We start from the raw sequence: 13,991 nt of genomic DNA on the forward strand, positions 1-13,991 counted from the left end.
CGGAAATATAAAAGTTTGCAAAAGTTTTTTTTTGTTGTTTTGTGAGCATTTTTTAGTGATTTTTAGAGAGAGTATTGAAAAATTCAAATAATAAGGTTTATATTGGGGTTGGATAGATAGCAATAAGTAGATTATATATCCGATATACTACCACCAGTTGTATAGTTTATGAGCATTATAATAAAATTTTTGAGTTTTGTTTTAAAATTTTTGAGTTGATTCACTTAAACATTAAGCTAAAAAAACTACAATAATATTCAAAAACATTACATACAAGCTTAGTTAAATTTGAATTTTGACAGAAAAAAAATTAAAATCTAACTTTAAAACTTTAATAAGTTCAGAAAAAATACTCAAAAACTTATGTTTGAGGTAATATATTTAGAAAAAATATATATATGCTCAAAAATAAATAAAGTCCGGGTTAATACATACGATATATGTTCCTTGGGAAGTTCATTAAATATTGTTGATGATATTTAGTAATTTATCGACGCCAAGTAGCGATTGGGTTGGGTAACTTGTTTCAAATGCAATAATAGAAACCCAACTCTTGGGTACATACCTAACATATACGGAGTATTAAAAATCCAGGCCCAACCCATTGCTCTTCATCTTTCTACTGAGAGTCGTAGGATTACCAGAACAAAAGAACATCCCCCAAACTTCCTCTTTCTTCTCCTTTGAAAAACAAAGATAGACTAAACTTTACTGTCTCAAGGTGTAGGGCTGTCTTATCAATGGCGTCGCTATGTTTATCAGCACCGATAACCGCCATTGTTGCCCTTAAACCCATACCTTCTAATCCCAATCAAATTAACCTTCGAAATTCTCTCTCTTTTTCTCCTCCTCTTGCTTTTAATCCCTTGCGTTGCTCCTCCATTTCTACTAAGCCTCGCTTTTCTTCCCTAGTTTCTATGGCTTCTTCCAGTGATAAAACTAATGTATGTGTTTTTTTTCTTATTCATTTCTTTTTAATTTTTGTTGTTTAATTTTGATTTGCTAGGGCATTGATTTATTCGCAACTTATTTGCTTAAATTTCGATATTCTTAGTGTTAATCCATTGTAGTGAATACTATATTGACATCTTTGTCTTGATTTGCTGATATTTTTAGTGAATTCAGTGATTCACCAAAGAATTACTCCCTCGGATTCTTTGGAATTGCCCCAGTTTTTAAGATTTGTGACGACTATTTTAATCAAATGGGACAATTCCTAAGGTTTGTGACGACTATTTTAGTAATGGGTTGTGCTTTCCTCACCACTGACGGTCGTCCCTCTGGCAAACCTACCCTCCGGTTGACGGTACCTGTCCCTCTGCGTCCCTTTTCTCCGGCTACCCTGGCTCCAGACTCCCCTCTCCCGCACTCCCCCCCTCCCCCCACTCCGACCTACCCATCCCCGCTGCTACTCTATATGATCAGATGGTGAAATTGACCTGAAGAATGAAGTTGTACTGATATTGGATTTAACCAAGTAATAAACCCATTTTTATTGCTTAAAGGGGAAAAATCAGCTAAATAGATGCCAATGAGAAACTCTATATCTATGTAATCCAAGCTGTTAGGATTACTCACTTCAGTACTTACATTGAAGCTGCTAGCAGTACTAGTTTTGCCAATAACCGTTCATGCGTAATGGCAATGCTTCTCTTGTTGTATTATATAAATATCCTCTGATCCCGTATACCTGTTATTTAAGATTTCTGCACATTTATTTATAGAGTGAAATCGGTGTTCATGTTACCCTTTATTCTGGTTGTTGGAAAGGTAAAATGCATTCAGTTGCGGATAATTTCTCTGCAAGTGTACAATTAGATACATCGTTTTTTAGATCGAAAACACTTCTATAGACTGACAAGTAAGCTGAATCAGGGGTGCACTTCTAGATTTGGGCCATAGCAAGCGTCTAGCATTTTGGTGGTACTGGGTTTCATTTTAGATGTATATCTGATACTTATCAGTTTACTTATCTTTGGCCTTTGGGTTGTTTTTGCTTTCACTGATATAAAGTACTGGTTGTTTATCCATTTAATTTTCAAATCGTGTAATATGAGATAGTGAAGTAAACAGTAGAACATTTTATCCCACCACCAGCGACTCACCCACCGCACTCGCACCATTCTGAACTCCGTGCACCACCCTAACCATCGCACCACCACCAACCATTTCTAATTTCATCCTATAATAAACAAATAAAACATTGATAAATTAAATAAAACCCGACAAAACATATTAATAATTAATAAACAACTAAATCACTTCACTAATCGGACAATTATGGTCCAATGTATAAGTTTTTGGGAGCAATAAGATTAAATTTTTGGGAAAAAAGGTCGATATAAGAGTGCATGAAAGGTTAATTTGCGTAGTTTTAGGAAAAAGGGTATAATATGGATTATGGAAAGTTAATGAAAAAGTGCGTGAAAAAGTAAATTCTCTATGTCTGAATGTAATTACGTTAGTAATGTGTTGTTTTATTTTGTGATATGAATATATTGAAGATGTCTTAGTGTAATGGTAATGGTTAAAACGGAGGTACTATGGGCTTTAGGTTTGAGGTCCAAAGAAAGAATGTTAGGGATATTGGTTGCAAGACTCTAACTTCCTATGATTCTTTGGATTGGGGCAATGCCAAAAGGCACATTTCAAGGAATCGGAGGGATTATAGTTTATCTTGAGTTAGGGTGTAAATTTAGGGGTGCATCCTAAATGAATTGCTAAACGAGTGAATGGTTATGAAGGAGTGAATTGGAGGTTTCACAATAGCAATTGATTTGAGGAAATTTGTTCATGCATTTGTTTACATGTTCAGATTGTCGAGAATTTCACCTAATTTACTAGAGAAACGATAAACATATTGTATTATATCTTCTGATCATTGTGTGTTGGTATATGTGATAGAATAAGGTGTATAGGGTGGAGCATACGTTGGTCTCGGTCTCTTTCTTGAGGTAATAACTTGTAAAATTCGGCGGGACCTTTCTTTTTTTGCGTTGGTCTCGGTCTCTTTCTTGACGTAATAACTTGGAAAATTTGAAGAGATTTCTTCGAACATGATAGTGTTTGAACTTTTAGTGCTTTCTGCAATCAAATGACTGGGATTTGATTAGTAAGTTGTACAATACTACTAAATTGATTCAATTCAAAGGAACCGTAGGTCTTGGAAGTGTGCACCCCTTAGTTAAAAAAAACGTGCCTTAGGTGCGCTTAGGCACGAGGCGCAAGCCAAATTGTACGCTTTTCAGGACTCCTGTGTGAAATGATGTGATTGAATTGTAGGCTTTTCAGGTTATTTTCTGTTAGCTTATTAGGCGAGAGTGAAAGTGCCTAGCCTTGATGGTTGTGGTGAGTTTGATTGTGGATGATAGCTCTCACTTTGTGAGATATAGCTTAGACTTTTGCACAGAAGTAGATTTGAATGAACTGTGGAGTTCATGTTTGTAGCCATGCTGTTTATGTGTTGCACATTGATGGCTACACTTGTATTCTATGGTCTTTTTAAGCTCTATATTCAATTCTGTTTTTTTTAAGGTTGTCAATCAAGTTTTTTTCCCTTTGTTCTTTTAACCCAAATCAAGATGTTAATTGTCCGTCACTGACTCACGAGTCTGAGATTCTGAATGGTAACTAGTGGCGAAAGATTTACTTGTTTATGAGATTAAATCATCTATAGTGGAAACTGCTGCAAATGTATTCCTGCCAGTAGAGTGCCTAAACGTCTGACTGTTTGAATGAGCTTGGCTCCCTTTTTCCTTTTTCTTTTTCCTGGTATTGATGTCTGAATTCGTGTTCTGGCCAGGAACCTCTTTGGAAATCTCTCGGAAAATCTGTTGAAAATTTTGGGAAGAAACCGTCTGTTGAAGATTTATTGAGACAGCAAATTGAGAAGCAGGAATACTATGATGAAGGTGGAGGTGGTGGAAATCCCCCTGGTGGTAGAGGAGGTGGAGGTGGTGGTGATGGTCTCGGTGGATCTGAGGAGGAAGGTTTCGGTGAAATATTAGATGAGACCATCCAAGTGATATTGGCAACCCTAGGATTCATCTTCATGGTAAGCATCACAATTTCATTGGACCATTTCTAGTTATGTCGCTAACACACTTTAGTGCTTATCGGAGCACGCATTCACATGCAGGCTTATGAATTTCACAAATTCTTGTTTCAGACGGCTATTTTTCGTGAAGCTTTAGACGGTCATATGTGACCATTTTATGGTTAAATGTAACCATAATAGTACAACCAGTGTTTCAGCTTATGATAATTTGTTTTTAAATAGTGGTTACATTTAGCTGAAAAATGGTTACAAAATCCCATCTTATTACTTCAGATCAAAATGGCCCGTTTGAAGCAAGATCAACTGTATGAATCTTTTTATTTCCATTACTCTAGGATCATATTATCACCTGCATATTTGTTCTACCTTTGTACTTTCCACTGGATTGCCATTTATGGGGAAGCTCTATAGCATATGATTGTTACCTTCTATTTAACCCTATTATCTATACATTGCCGTCTTTTTTGGTAAATTTGCAGTATGTCTACATCATCAACGGAGCAGAGATGACAAGGCTAGCTAAGGACTACCTCTCATTTTTGTTTGGAGGCCGGAAGAGTATTCGATTAACACGGGCTATGTACCAGTGGGAAAGGTTTTGGAAGAATCTGACAGCAAAGAAAGAGAGGGACCGGTTTTGGTTGGAAAAGGCCATAATCAACACCCCAACATGGTGGGATTCACCTGAAAAGTATATGCTCCTTCTAAAAGCTTTATCGCCCGCTCAACCTAGACCTGATGCCAATGAGGAGGATATGAGGGACGGATATGATTCTCAAGGCAGCGAGGAGATGGGGGATGGTTACTACTAGTTTTGAAGACTTCAATTTTCTGTATTTGTAAAAAAAAAATTCCACAATCAGCAAAATCGAATGCATGCTTTCTTGTGGATAGACGATACTCTTATTACAATTCTTGTAGCATTCTACATTTTGAACATGATTAAAAATTGAACTTAGATTACTGCAATGAGTAAAATCGTACCGCGAAAAAAAAATGCGTTTTTTTTTTCTTTTTTACCCACCGAATTAAGTCATTAACCGGCGATGCGCTAGTCATGTAAATAAAATATGGTAATGAGTACAAATTCTTGTTTCAGACGGCCATTTTAGCCTGAAATAACAAGGGATTTTCACAATGGTTGAGTCAGTGTTACGACTTATGGTAACTTATTTTCAGACATAATCACACTTGGTTGTCAAATGTCTACAAAATTTCGTCTTATTATTTTAGACTAAAATGGTCCGTCTGAAGAGAGAAGAACTCGTTAAGGAGTATGGTCCTGAATAGCCTAATTGGTACCAATGTTGTTGTACGAGTAGTATTTTGTTTTGTTTGGTAAAAGATGGCCTCCGTGTCTAACATCAGGCCCTATCACATGGTGTTCAACAGTAGCAACGCAACGCATATTGAAAATGAGGGAATTGAATTGTTGAATAATTGATGTGCTTTTGTCAGGATTCGAAAACAACCAGGAAAATTATGCACCTCAGTTGATGATATGCGTTGGCGTGAAGGGAACTACTTCCTCTTACAAACTTACATCTACCTTCTTTCTTCCTTGTTCCTAAATCCTACTAATTATTTCTTTCTTTTCATTTGCTTCATTATTTTAATCACTATTTTCTCACCTTATCTTACTCGCACCAATCTCCTTTTTTACCGCTTACTATAAATATATCTCCCAGGTATACTTCTCGATTCTTCTTTTTTTTTTTTAATGTCTGTTAATTTTAATTTTAGTTAGTTAAAACATTTTGGCGGATTACCAACTGCCTACTACTCCTATTATTTACTTGAACACTTTGTTATACTTCCTCCTTCCCGATCTTTTATTTACTTTATTTATTTATTTATTTCCGCTTCGTTGTGATAAGTATTTTAGTCAAAAGTAAAAGAATACGGAGTAATTGAGATATTATGATATCATCATCATTTTGAAATTCCAGTAATTTAGGTTGTCAAGTTTCAAGTATGTGGATTTACAAGACCTAGCCTGAATTTTGACCTAGATAAGGAAGGATTAAGAAGAACGAATTGTAAATATTACGTGTTAAGATTTGAATTAGTTCTATTTACGAGTTACGACTGAGATTTGTCCAAGATCTGCGTGTTGCGGTCTTGCGGATGTGTCATTTATCGGGGATATTATTCAGATTACTAGTGTTTCACTTAATAATACTCCCTTCGTCCCGGTCATTTGTTGTGCTTTTTCATTTTTGGGCGTCTCACATTTAATTTGGTCCACTTGTCATCTTGTAATTGACCATCTCCTCTTTCCTTGGTTTTTGTGCCAAAACCAAAGAACAACAAATGACCGGGATGGAGGGAGTATATGATGACACTCGAACGATGATCCGGAGGAATTCACTTCATTTTGGAAAAGTGTTTGAGACTAATGAGTACTTTACGTGTACTTTAGGTGGAACCGTTAATCTAATATAATGTCGTCCTCGTCTTCCCTTCAAAATATCCGCAGATTAGTTTCTTGAAAATTTAAGGTTATTAATTTGTCGCGGTAGCTGATCATATAAAACATGGTGGTCTAAATTCTCTTATATTTTGCAGAAGCGGGTTTTTGTTTGGCATGGATGTTCTTTTATACCATTCAGCACCCTATCATGTACAGTTACAGTTTGTGGAGAAAAGAACAAGTTCTAATGTACTACAATCTTCGGTAGAAAGAAGGCAGCAAGTGTTCTGTGGTATTGGTACATCTTTCAGTAAACAACATTCTGTAAAGAATGCTGATCACTCAGAAGCTTTTGGGTCTCTCAACACCAACCGAAGTCTTAAGGCTGCTCCTTTAAGAGCATTCAACGAGAGTTACAATGGTCCTGTAGTGAGAGAGGGACAAGTATTTGAGGAAATATCAAATACCGAGAACACTGTATCAAAGGTATTAATCCCTGGCCTGCCCGATGAATCAAAGGGCGAATCTGATGCTTCCATTAGTAGTTGTTATTGGGAGTGGAAACCTAAGTTAAGTGTGTATTATGAGAAAGCCGGGTGTGAGAATGTGAAGTCGCCGGCAATCCTTTTCCTCCCAGGCTTTGGTGTTGGCAGCTTTCATTATAAGAAACAACTTAGGGATTTAGGGCGTAGTTATAGAGTATACGCTTTGGATTTCCTTGGTCAAGGTAAGTCATTGCCTATTGAAGATCCTGCTCCTTGGCTCACTGAAGTAAACCTGTCTGGAGAATTGAATCCCACATGGGGTTTTGGCGATAAACCTGAACCATGGGCAGAAGAGCTTGTTTACTCTGTTGATCTGTGGAGGGACCAAGTCCAATATTTCATTGAGCAGGTAAGTGGACACTAACAACACTCTAAATCATGCACTTTATAAGTATTCGGGTGTAGACAGCCTTCTGAAGCTATCGTATTTTGTTTCATATGCTTTACTTGGTCGTTTGAGTGATGAGATAATATTAAGCCATTTGTAAATCAGGCTCGTTAGTATGCCAGTGGTGCCAGTGTTAACATGCCCGAGTCCTCAGTACCAATACAATGTTTCTATCGAAAGCTAAATATGAAAGTTTACAGAATCTTTTGGCTTTCCCTTCTTGTACCTTCGACAGCTTTTTTAACATGTCATGGTCAATAGTGATGGTTCAACTCTACCTAATTGGTTGCAGGTCATAGGGGAACCAGTGTATATAGTCGGGAACTCACTCGGTGGATACGTTGCAACATATTTTGCTGCGCACAATCCGCAATTGGTGAAGGGTGTTACACTACTTAATGCAACACCATTTTGGGGTTTTCTTCCCAATCCGACAAAATCACCTTTCATAGCGAGGATGTTTCCATGGTCTGGAACATTTCCCTTACCAGCTAATGTCCGGAAGTTAACGGAGATAGTGTAAGCTCCTTACCATAATCATCTCTCTAATAACTTAATTCCATTTTTCGTAAAATGATCATTGCTTATTGAGCTGAAACATGTTTTTCTTTTCCATTGTAGCTGGCAGAAAATGAGCGATCCTGAGAACATAGCAAATTTGTTAAGGCAGGTTTATGCTGACCATACAACAGATGTGGACGACGTTTTTTCTCAAATAGTAGAAACAACACAGCATCCTGCTGCAGCTGCAGCATTTGCCTCAATTATGTGTGCCCCGGCAGGGCAACTGTCCTTCGACGAGTCTCTATTAAGGTAGGCAATTAGTGCGGGTACAATCATAAAATTATCTTGCATGTTCCATGCTTAATTGTCAGTTCGGATTTTGGGGTTCCATGTCTGATCACTTCTTGATAATGGAATTAATTCTAGATTCGAAACCTGATCACCTTGATCTCAATAGCTACTACTTGTCATTATGTGGTTACGAAACTGTTAAAATCTTGATAACTGTGTTGCAAAGCGTTGTGCGGGTTGATATTTAACAACTTGTTCATTATGTCTTTTGAACATGCAGATGCGGAGAGAGTGCAGTTCCGATATGTCTCATGTATGGGAAGGAGGACCCATGGGTAAGGCCTCTGTGGGGGCAGCAAGTAAAGCGTCAACTTCCTGATACTCCATATTATGAAATCAGCCCTGCAGGTCATTGCCCTCATGATGAAGTTCCAGAGGTATACAATACTTTATATTGAAAGATGGATGGATTAAATTCTTTCATGAAGTTTACCTGTTAATGTTTTGAAACCCATGGAACCAACCCGCCTGCTGTGGCTGGGCGGCTTTGCAATGATAAATTATTTGCTTTTCAAAGTAAATTTTTGTCAGGACTCTCTCCTTCCTTAATCTCAGACGCTTAATCCACTGTAAATGCAGGTGATTAACTATTTACTGCGAGGCTGGATTGGAAATCTGGAGTCAAAGGGTAGTGCCACATTGCCTTTGGTTGATGATACTGAAGGAATTGGGTATGATTTCACAAAGGACGTTGAGTTTATGAAAGAGGAGTCAAAAAAGTCAGTGAGAGTTCGGTTCTTTGGCTCAAAGTTTTCACTGTGGAACCTGATATGGTCTCAGATTAAATCCAGCCTTCAGATATTAGCTATGACACGTCAATATTAAAAATGTGTCGACATTGTAAATATGTAGTAGATTCACCATATCTTGTACTTGGAACTTGAATATTGTAGTTGTATGTCTGTGTAGTAGCTGCAATTCCAGATGAACCCGATTCACATGATGTACGTCTTTTATGTGCCAATAGTTGCATCTTATACAAAAGTTTCTCCATATCCAAACCTAAATTACTTTCTTCAGACGAATAATCCAACCCAAACTACTGGTTTCGTTTTAGCTGAACGAAATGTCCAGATTGGCCTACCATCAACTATAAACAAGTCTATTATCAAAAAAAAAAAAAAATAATAATAAAAATAAGTCTCTCATTCTCTTCATCTTCGAAAAAGACTTCATCATAGCGCAATAGTTTGGTGTGGGGATGAGTAGTATTTCTCCCTTTTAAAGGTAACCTCAAGAACAACTGATATTAACAGGCAATATGCTAAAAAATTGTAGTTAGAAGTTAGAACCACCCAAGAAAGATCAGCAATCGGCGGCCTTAGATTTTTGAATGCTGTGTTACTGTTATTCATTCTTGTGTCGGTATAGACTATAGAAGAGCAGGGGCTCTTCATAGTGATGTGGTTACGGGGGGGAATGGCAGGCGGCAGATTTTAAATAATTCCACAAGCTTGGCTATTGGCTGCACCTGCACTTCAACGGATGTATCATACTATCATGTATATCATACTCAGTATGCAGAGTAAGTCGACAAGCTCGTAAGGTATGACCTGCTTCCGGTACTTCACGGACGCCCCAAAATGATACCCATCAAGCACGTAAAACTAAGGAGTCGCAATTGCAGAACTCAGATAAAAAGATCTATAGGATCCAAACTCTGCATAAATACATCCTCTGCCCTTTTCCGTCTGAGACGCCGATTCTTGTGTGATACTAGTTTTCAATAATACCCTGAATCAAAAGTTGATAGGAATGTAATGAGACAAAGCAATTTCGATGATATGGAAGTACTGCCCAATTAAAACAATACAATGAAACAGGAAGGCTAAGTACCCCCTGTTTTCAACATCCAAACTAACAAAGATCTCACAAGTTTGGACTCGAAACTTTACAAAAGTGAAAAATCAAGGACAGGTATGTCATTAGGTAGGGAAGCTTCAGAGCTGCTTCATAGAAAGTTCCTTCATGGTTGAGATGAACATAGGGAAAGTGATAAACCTATACTCAATAGAAATCACATCGCCTACCGTAGATGAACGATATGAGATCCATAGTAGTGCTGGCATTATTTTCTACTCTCTTTCTGACTCTTCGTACGTTCTATTATTCTTATCTAGCTCCATATATATCCTCTCTTCAATGCTCACCGACTACGGCAACTATTATCCAATCACCTTTTCACCTCTTTCCCATAGCCTATTTTCAATAAAGATCTACAGTAGATACACATACATAATATTTTATCTAAACCATTCGACAAGGTCCTCTAAAACACCGCAGTGTGGTGGCGATAAGGCTACAATGTGACGTATGACCAAAAAAAAGAGCAAAGTAGCACAAGTATCTGATGAAGATATAACTTCAAACAAAAGACACACAGTAGAACATTAACAAAAGGGGAGGTGGTAAACCAAGAATCTAAAATGAGGATGAAAAAACACGAGTTACCTGTCCTTCCATGGTGCCTATCCATGTATCTGCGTCAAGAAAACTGCTAAGCTATAGAAAGTATCCACGACGCTGCATTTCTGCAGCGCACTGTTGTCCAGCAGCAAATCTACCATGCTTATAAAGGCCATGACAAAGGATATCATAGGTCCATCGATTTGGTTCAATGCCTTTCTGACGCATGCGGTTGAAAAGTTGACAGGCTTTATCTATGTGATCCATGCTTAATTTTCTCAACAACATGTTATAGGTGTATAGGTCAATAGGGAAGCACTTGCTGATAATTTCTTCCAATTCTTCAACCTTTGAATCCATCATTATTTGATCAGAAAAAGCAGCAATCACCCGCCCAAGTGTTGAAGTAGCAGGTGTCTCCTTCAATACATCTCTTGACCGTCGCCATGCCCTGTACACATCTCCAGTATGCAGAGAGTAAAACAGAAGGCTATTCCCAATAAAAGATGAAATTTTACGCCCAGATTTTTCCAAGTCATTAATTGTTCTGATAGCTGCATCGAAGTTATTTTCTGAACAATACAATTTTACAAGATCCTCATAACACTGCATACTGACATTTTGTCCATTTTTTTTTGCGTCTCTTAAGATTGCTACTGCAAAATCGGCTTTACCAGCTCTACAAAGGCCAATCACCATCGAACTGTACAGTTTCCTTCCCAGACTTCTTCTTCTAGATATGTCAACAAAGAATTCCATAGCATCATCTATCCTGTCACTCTTCAATAAACACTGAAGCATAACAACGTCGGAGGCCAAATTAGGGAAAATGCCATATTTCTGCATCATCTTAAATACCTCTCTGCCAAGCTCGGGTTTTCCGCCATGACCAGCCCCATAGATGAAATAATTGTAAATATGCACATCATGTCCACTGCGAGATAACTGCAATTCCAGCAACTGCAGAAAATACTTGTCATCCTCCATTTCACATACATGACGGATTACAGACTTAAAAAGTCTACGTTCTGGTTTATGACCCTTATCTTGCATTTCGATGAGAAGTCTGATAGTAAGGTCTGCTCTGCCTGTCTTTGTAAAGCCCGTTATCAGATACGAATAGGTAGTATCACTCACGGTTTCATTCAATCTGTTGAGCTCCCCCAGTATCATGTACCCATCTTCAAACCTATCAGCTCGACAAAGGGCTCTAATGAATTTCTCATACATGGACTTGGGTGGCATGAATTTCTGATCCAAGGAAAACATGATAAGGTCCTTCATTTTATCCAGATTTCCCTCCCTACACAGTGAATCAGCAAGGATAGAAAAGGTCTTCTTGCCAGGAAAGTAACCGTGACACAATGAAGTCTTCATTGTCGTATAAGCTTCACTTACGTTGCCATCTCCACATAACGTGTTAATTATATAATTGAACACTAAGCTATTTGGAGTTAAACCTAATTCCGCGGATTCTTTATACAACTCAAGTGCGACATCCATCATTCCTGCTTTGCAAAAGAAGCACAATACGGCATTCATGGTCACATTGTCAGGTTTAATTTTACTCTCCTTCATGTCCATCAATAGATCACAAACCTCCGGAAGGCGATTCTGCCTTATAAGCTTACTAATCAGAGAATTATATCGGTAAATGCTAGGAATATACTGTTCAAGAGACTTTTTTTCATGGAAGAATCTCAAAGCTTCATCAAATTTCCCTACATTCAAAAGCTCCCTAATCCAAACACCATAAGCCGGGCTCAAAGGAACACCTCCTCTTTCCTCGAACTCATGGAGTAACTTGCCTGCACGCAAAAACCTTCTCTCCTTACAGAGACCATCCACAAGAATACTTAATAAATATCCCGTCACCACCTCTCCCCTTACCATCAAATCGCGCATATAAGCCTCTGCTTCCACAAACTGGCCTTGTTTACACATACTCTTCATCACAATGGTACTAGTGGTCTTGTTCTCGTGCCCCAAAGCTCGAAGCTGCCCCAACAACACCTTAACTGCATCAAAATAACCTCCATCGACGAGGGCATTCAAAAACACATGATACTCCACAGAATCCAAATCCAAACCATTGAAGCGCATTTTACCATACAACTGAAGTGCAACATCCAACTTTCCGGCCAGCGCATACCCGATAACAAGAATGTCATTAAACCTAGTCTTATGAAACAATTTATCCCTATTAAACGAATCTAACAAATCTTGCATCATAATATTTAGATTTGCTTTCGACAAAATCTTAAAAATTGCAACATACGTAGCACGAGAATGTCGAAAATTAGACTGTCTACCAGCCCAATCAAAGAATTTCAAGCAAGATAAAACATCATCACTTTTATACCTGATCATATCCAATACAAAGGTTTGACTCAAATTCAAACCCAAGTCAAGCTTCGTCAAATCTTCCCCATTCTTCGAGTTCAAAACATCGAAAATTCGATCAAAATTAGGGTTTTTGGAGGTCTTAAACCAATCACTAAAAGAAGAAGCAATTTCATGAGAAACTGGAGATGGGTTATCGAATTTGCGAGGAATTATAGATGGGTTTTGCGCATAAGGAATGATACTTGAAGAAGAGAATGATTGAGAGAAGAAAAGCCTTGTGATATTTGTAATGCATCTATAGGGTTGGGTGAGCATAGTTTTGGTGATAAAGATTGAATTTTTATGCATCAAATTAATTGGGAAATTGGGATTGAAGATTTGAAGTTGGGAATGGATGCATCAGATGGATTGGGGTATGTGGGATTGAATTACTGTAGTTATTATTAATTGGGGAAATTGGGATTGAAGCATTGAATGGGATTAGAAGGGTGTATGATTTTGATTGAATGAAGAAAAGGACGCTTTAATTGGGATTAAAAATGGCGGTATTGAGGTAGAGTTACATAAGCAGACGTGAAGCATGCGGGTAGAAGAAGAGGAAGACTACCACAATTACTAAAATTTACTACATGTCTACGCTACCACAATTAGAGCTCGCAAGTCTGATTCGACCCGAACCCGAGCAAATTCAATCCGTCAGAATTTGAGAATTTTATAACCCGAAACCGACCTGACCCTAACGACGACCCGTAACCCGATATGACCCGATGATCAGCGATCCGAAACCGACCAGACCCGATGACGACCTATAACCCGACATGACCCGATGATCAGTGACCTGAACCCGACCCGACCCGATATTGACCTGATTAAATTGATGAACTGACAATTATTGAGCTTAATATTGATCAAAATGAAAGTAATTTTATATTTAGATTGATATGTTTCACTTAATAATGAATTAATTAAATCAAGTAATGG

At 37.9% G+C, this 13,991-nt stretch overlaps 3 protein-coding genes across 3 annotated transcripts; 2 read left to right on the top strand and 1 right to left on the bottom strand.

Annotated features, from left to right (window-relative positions):
* Positions 1–590: 590 nt before the first annotated feature.
* On the top strand, positions 591–5,020 carry LOC141643230 (uncharacterized). The gene is made up of 3 exons (XM_074452293.1): positions 591–944; positions 3,803–4,054; positions 4,537–5,020. The coding sequence occupies exons 1-3, from the start codon at positions 741–743 to the stop codon at positions 4,867–4,869; spliced, it is 789 nt and encodes a 262-aa protein (XP_074308394.1). The 5' UTR covers positions 591–740; the 3' UTR covers positions 4,870–5,020.
* Positions 5,021–5,423: 403 nt separating this feature from the next.
* On the top strand, positions 5,424–9,201 carry LOC141643232 (pheophytinase, chloroplastic). Its single transcript, XM_074452295.1, has 6 exons — positions 5,424–5,745; positions 6,626–7,364; positions 7,696–7,922; positions 8,025–8,216; positions 8,479–8,635; positions 8,838–9,201. The coding sequence occupies exons 2-6, from the start codon at positions 6,645–6,647 to the stop codon at positions 9,081–9,083; spliced, it is 1,542 nt and encodes a 513-aa protein (XP_074308396.1). The 5' UTR covers positions 5,424–5,745; positions 6,626–6,644; the 3' UTR covers positions 9,084–9,201.
* Positions 9,202–9,383: 182 nt separating this feature from the next.
* Positions 9,384–13,627, bottom strand: LOC141643231 (pentatricopeptide repeat-containing protein At1g71210, mitochondrial). Its single transcript, XM_074452294.1, has 2 exons — positions 10,710–13,627; positions 9,384–9,992 (listed from the first exon to the last, which is right to left on the bottom strand). Exon 1 carries the CDS (start codon positions 13,356–13,358, stop codon positions 10,761–10,763), a length of 2,598 nt encoding a protein of 865 aa, XP_074308395.1. The 5' UTR covers positions 13,359–13,627; the 3' UTR covers positions 9,384–9,992; positions 10,710–10,760.
* Between the last annotated feature and the right edge of the window lie 364 nt (positions 13,628–13,991).

This window comes from Silene latifolia, chromosome 2 (genome assembly GCF_048544455.1).
Source record: "Silene latifolia isolate original U9 population chromosome 2, ASM4854445v1, whole genome shotgun sequence".
Classification (NCBI taxonomy): Eukaryota; Viridiplantae; Streptophyta; class Magnoliopsida; order Caryophyllales; family Caryophyllaceae; genus Silene; species Silene latifolia.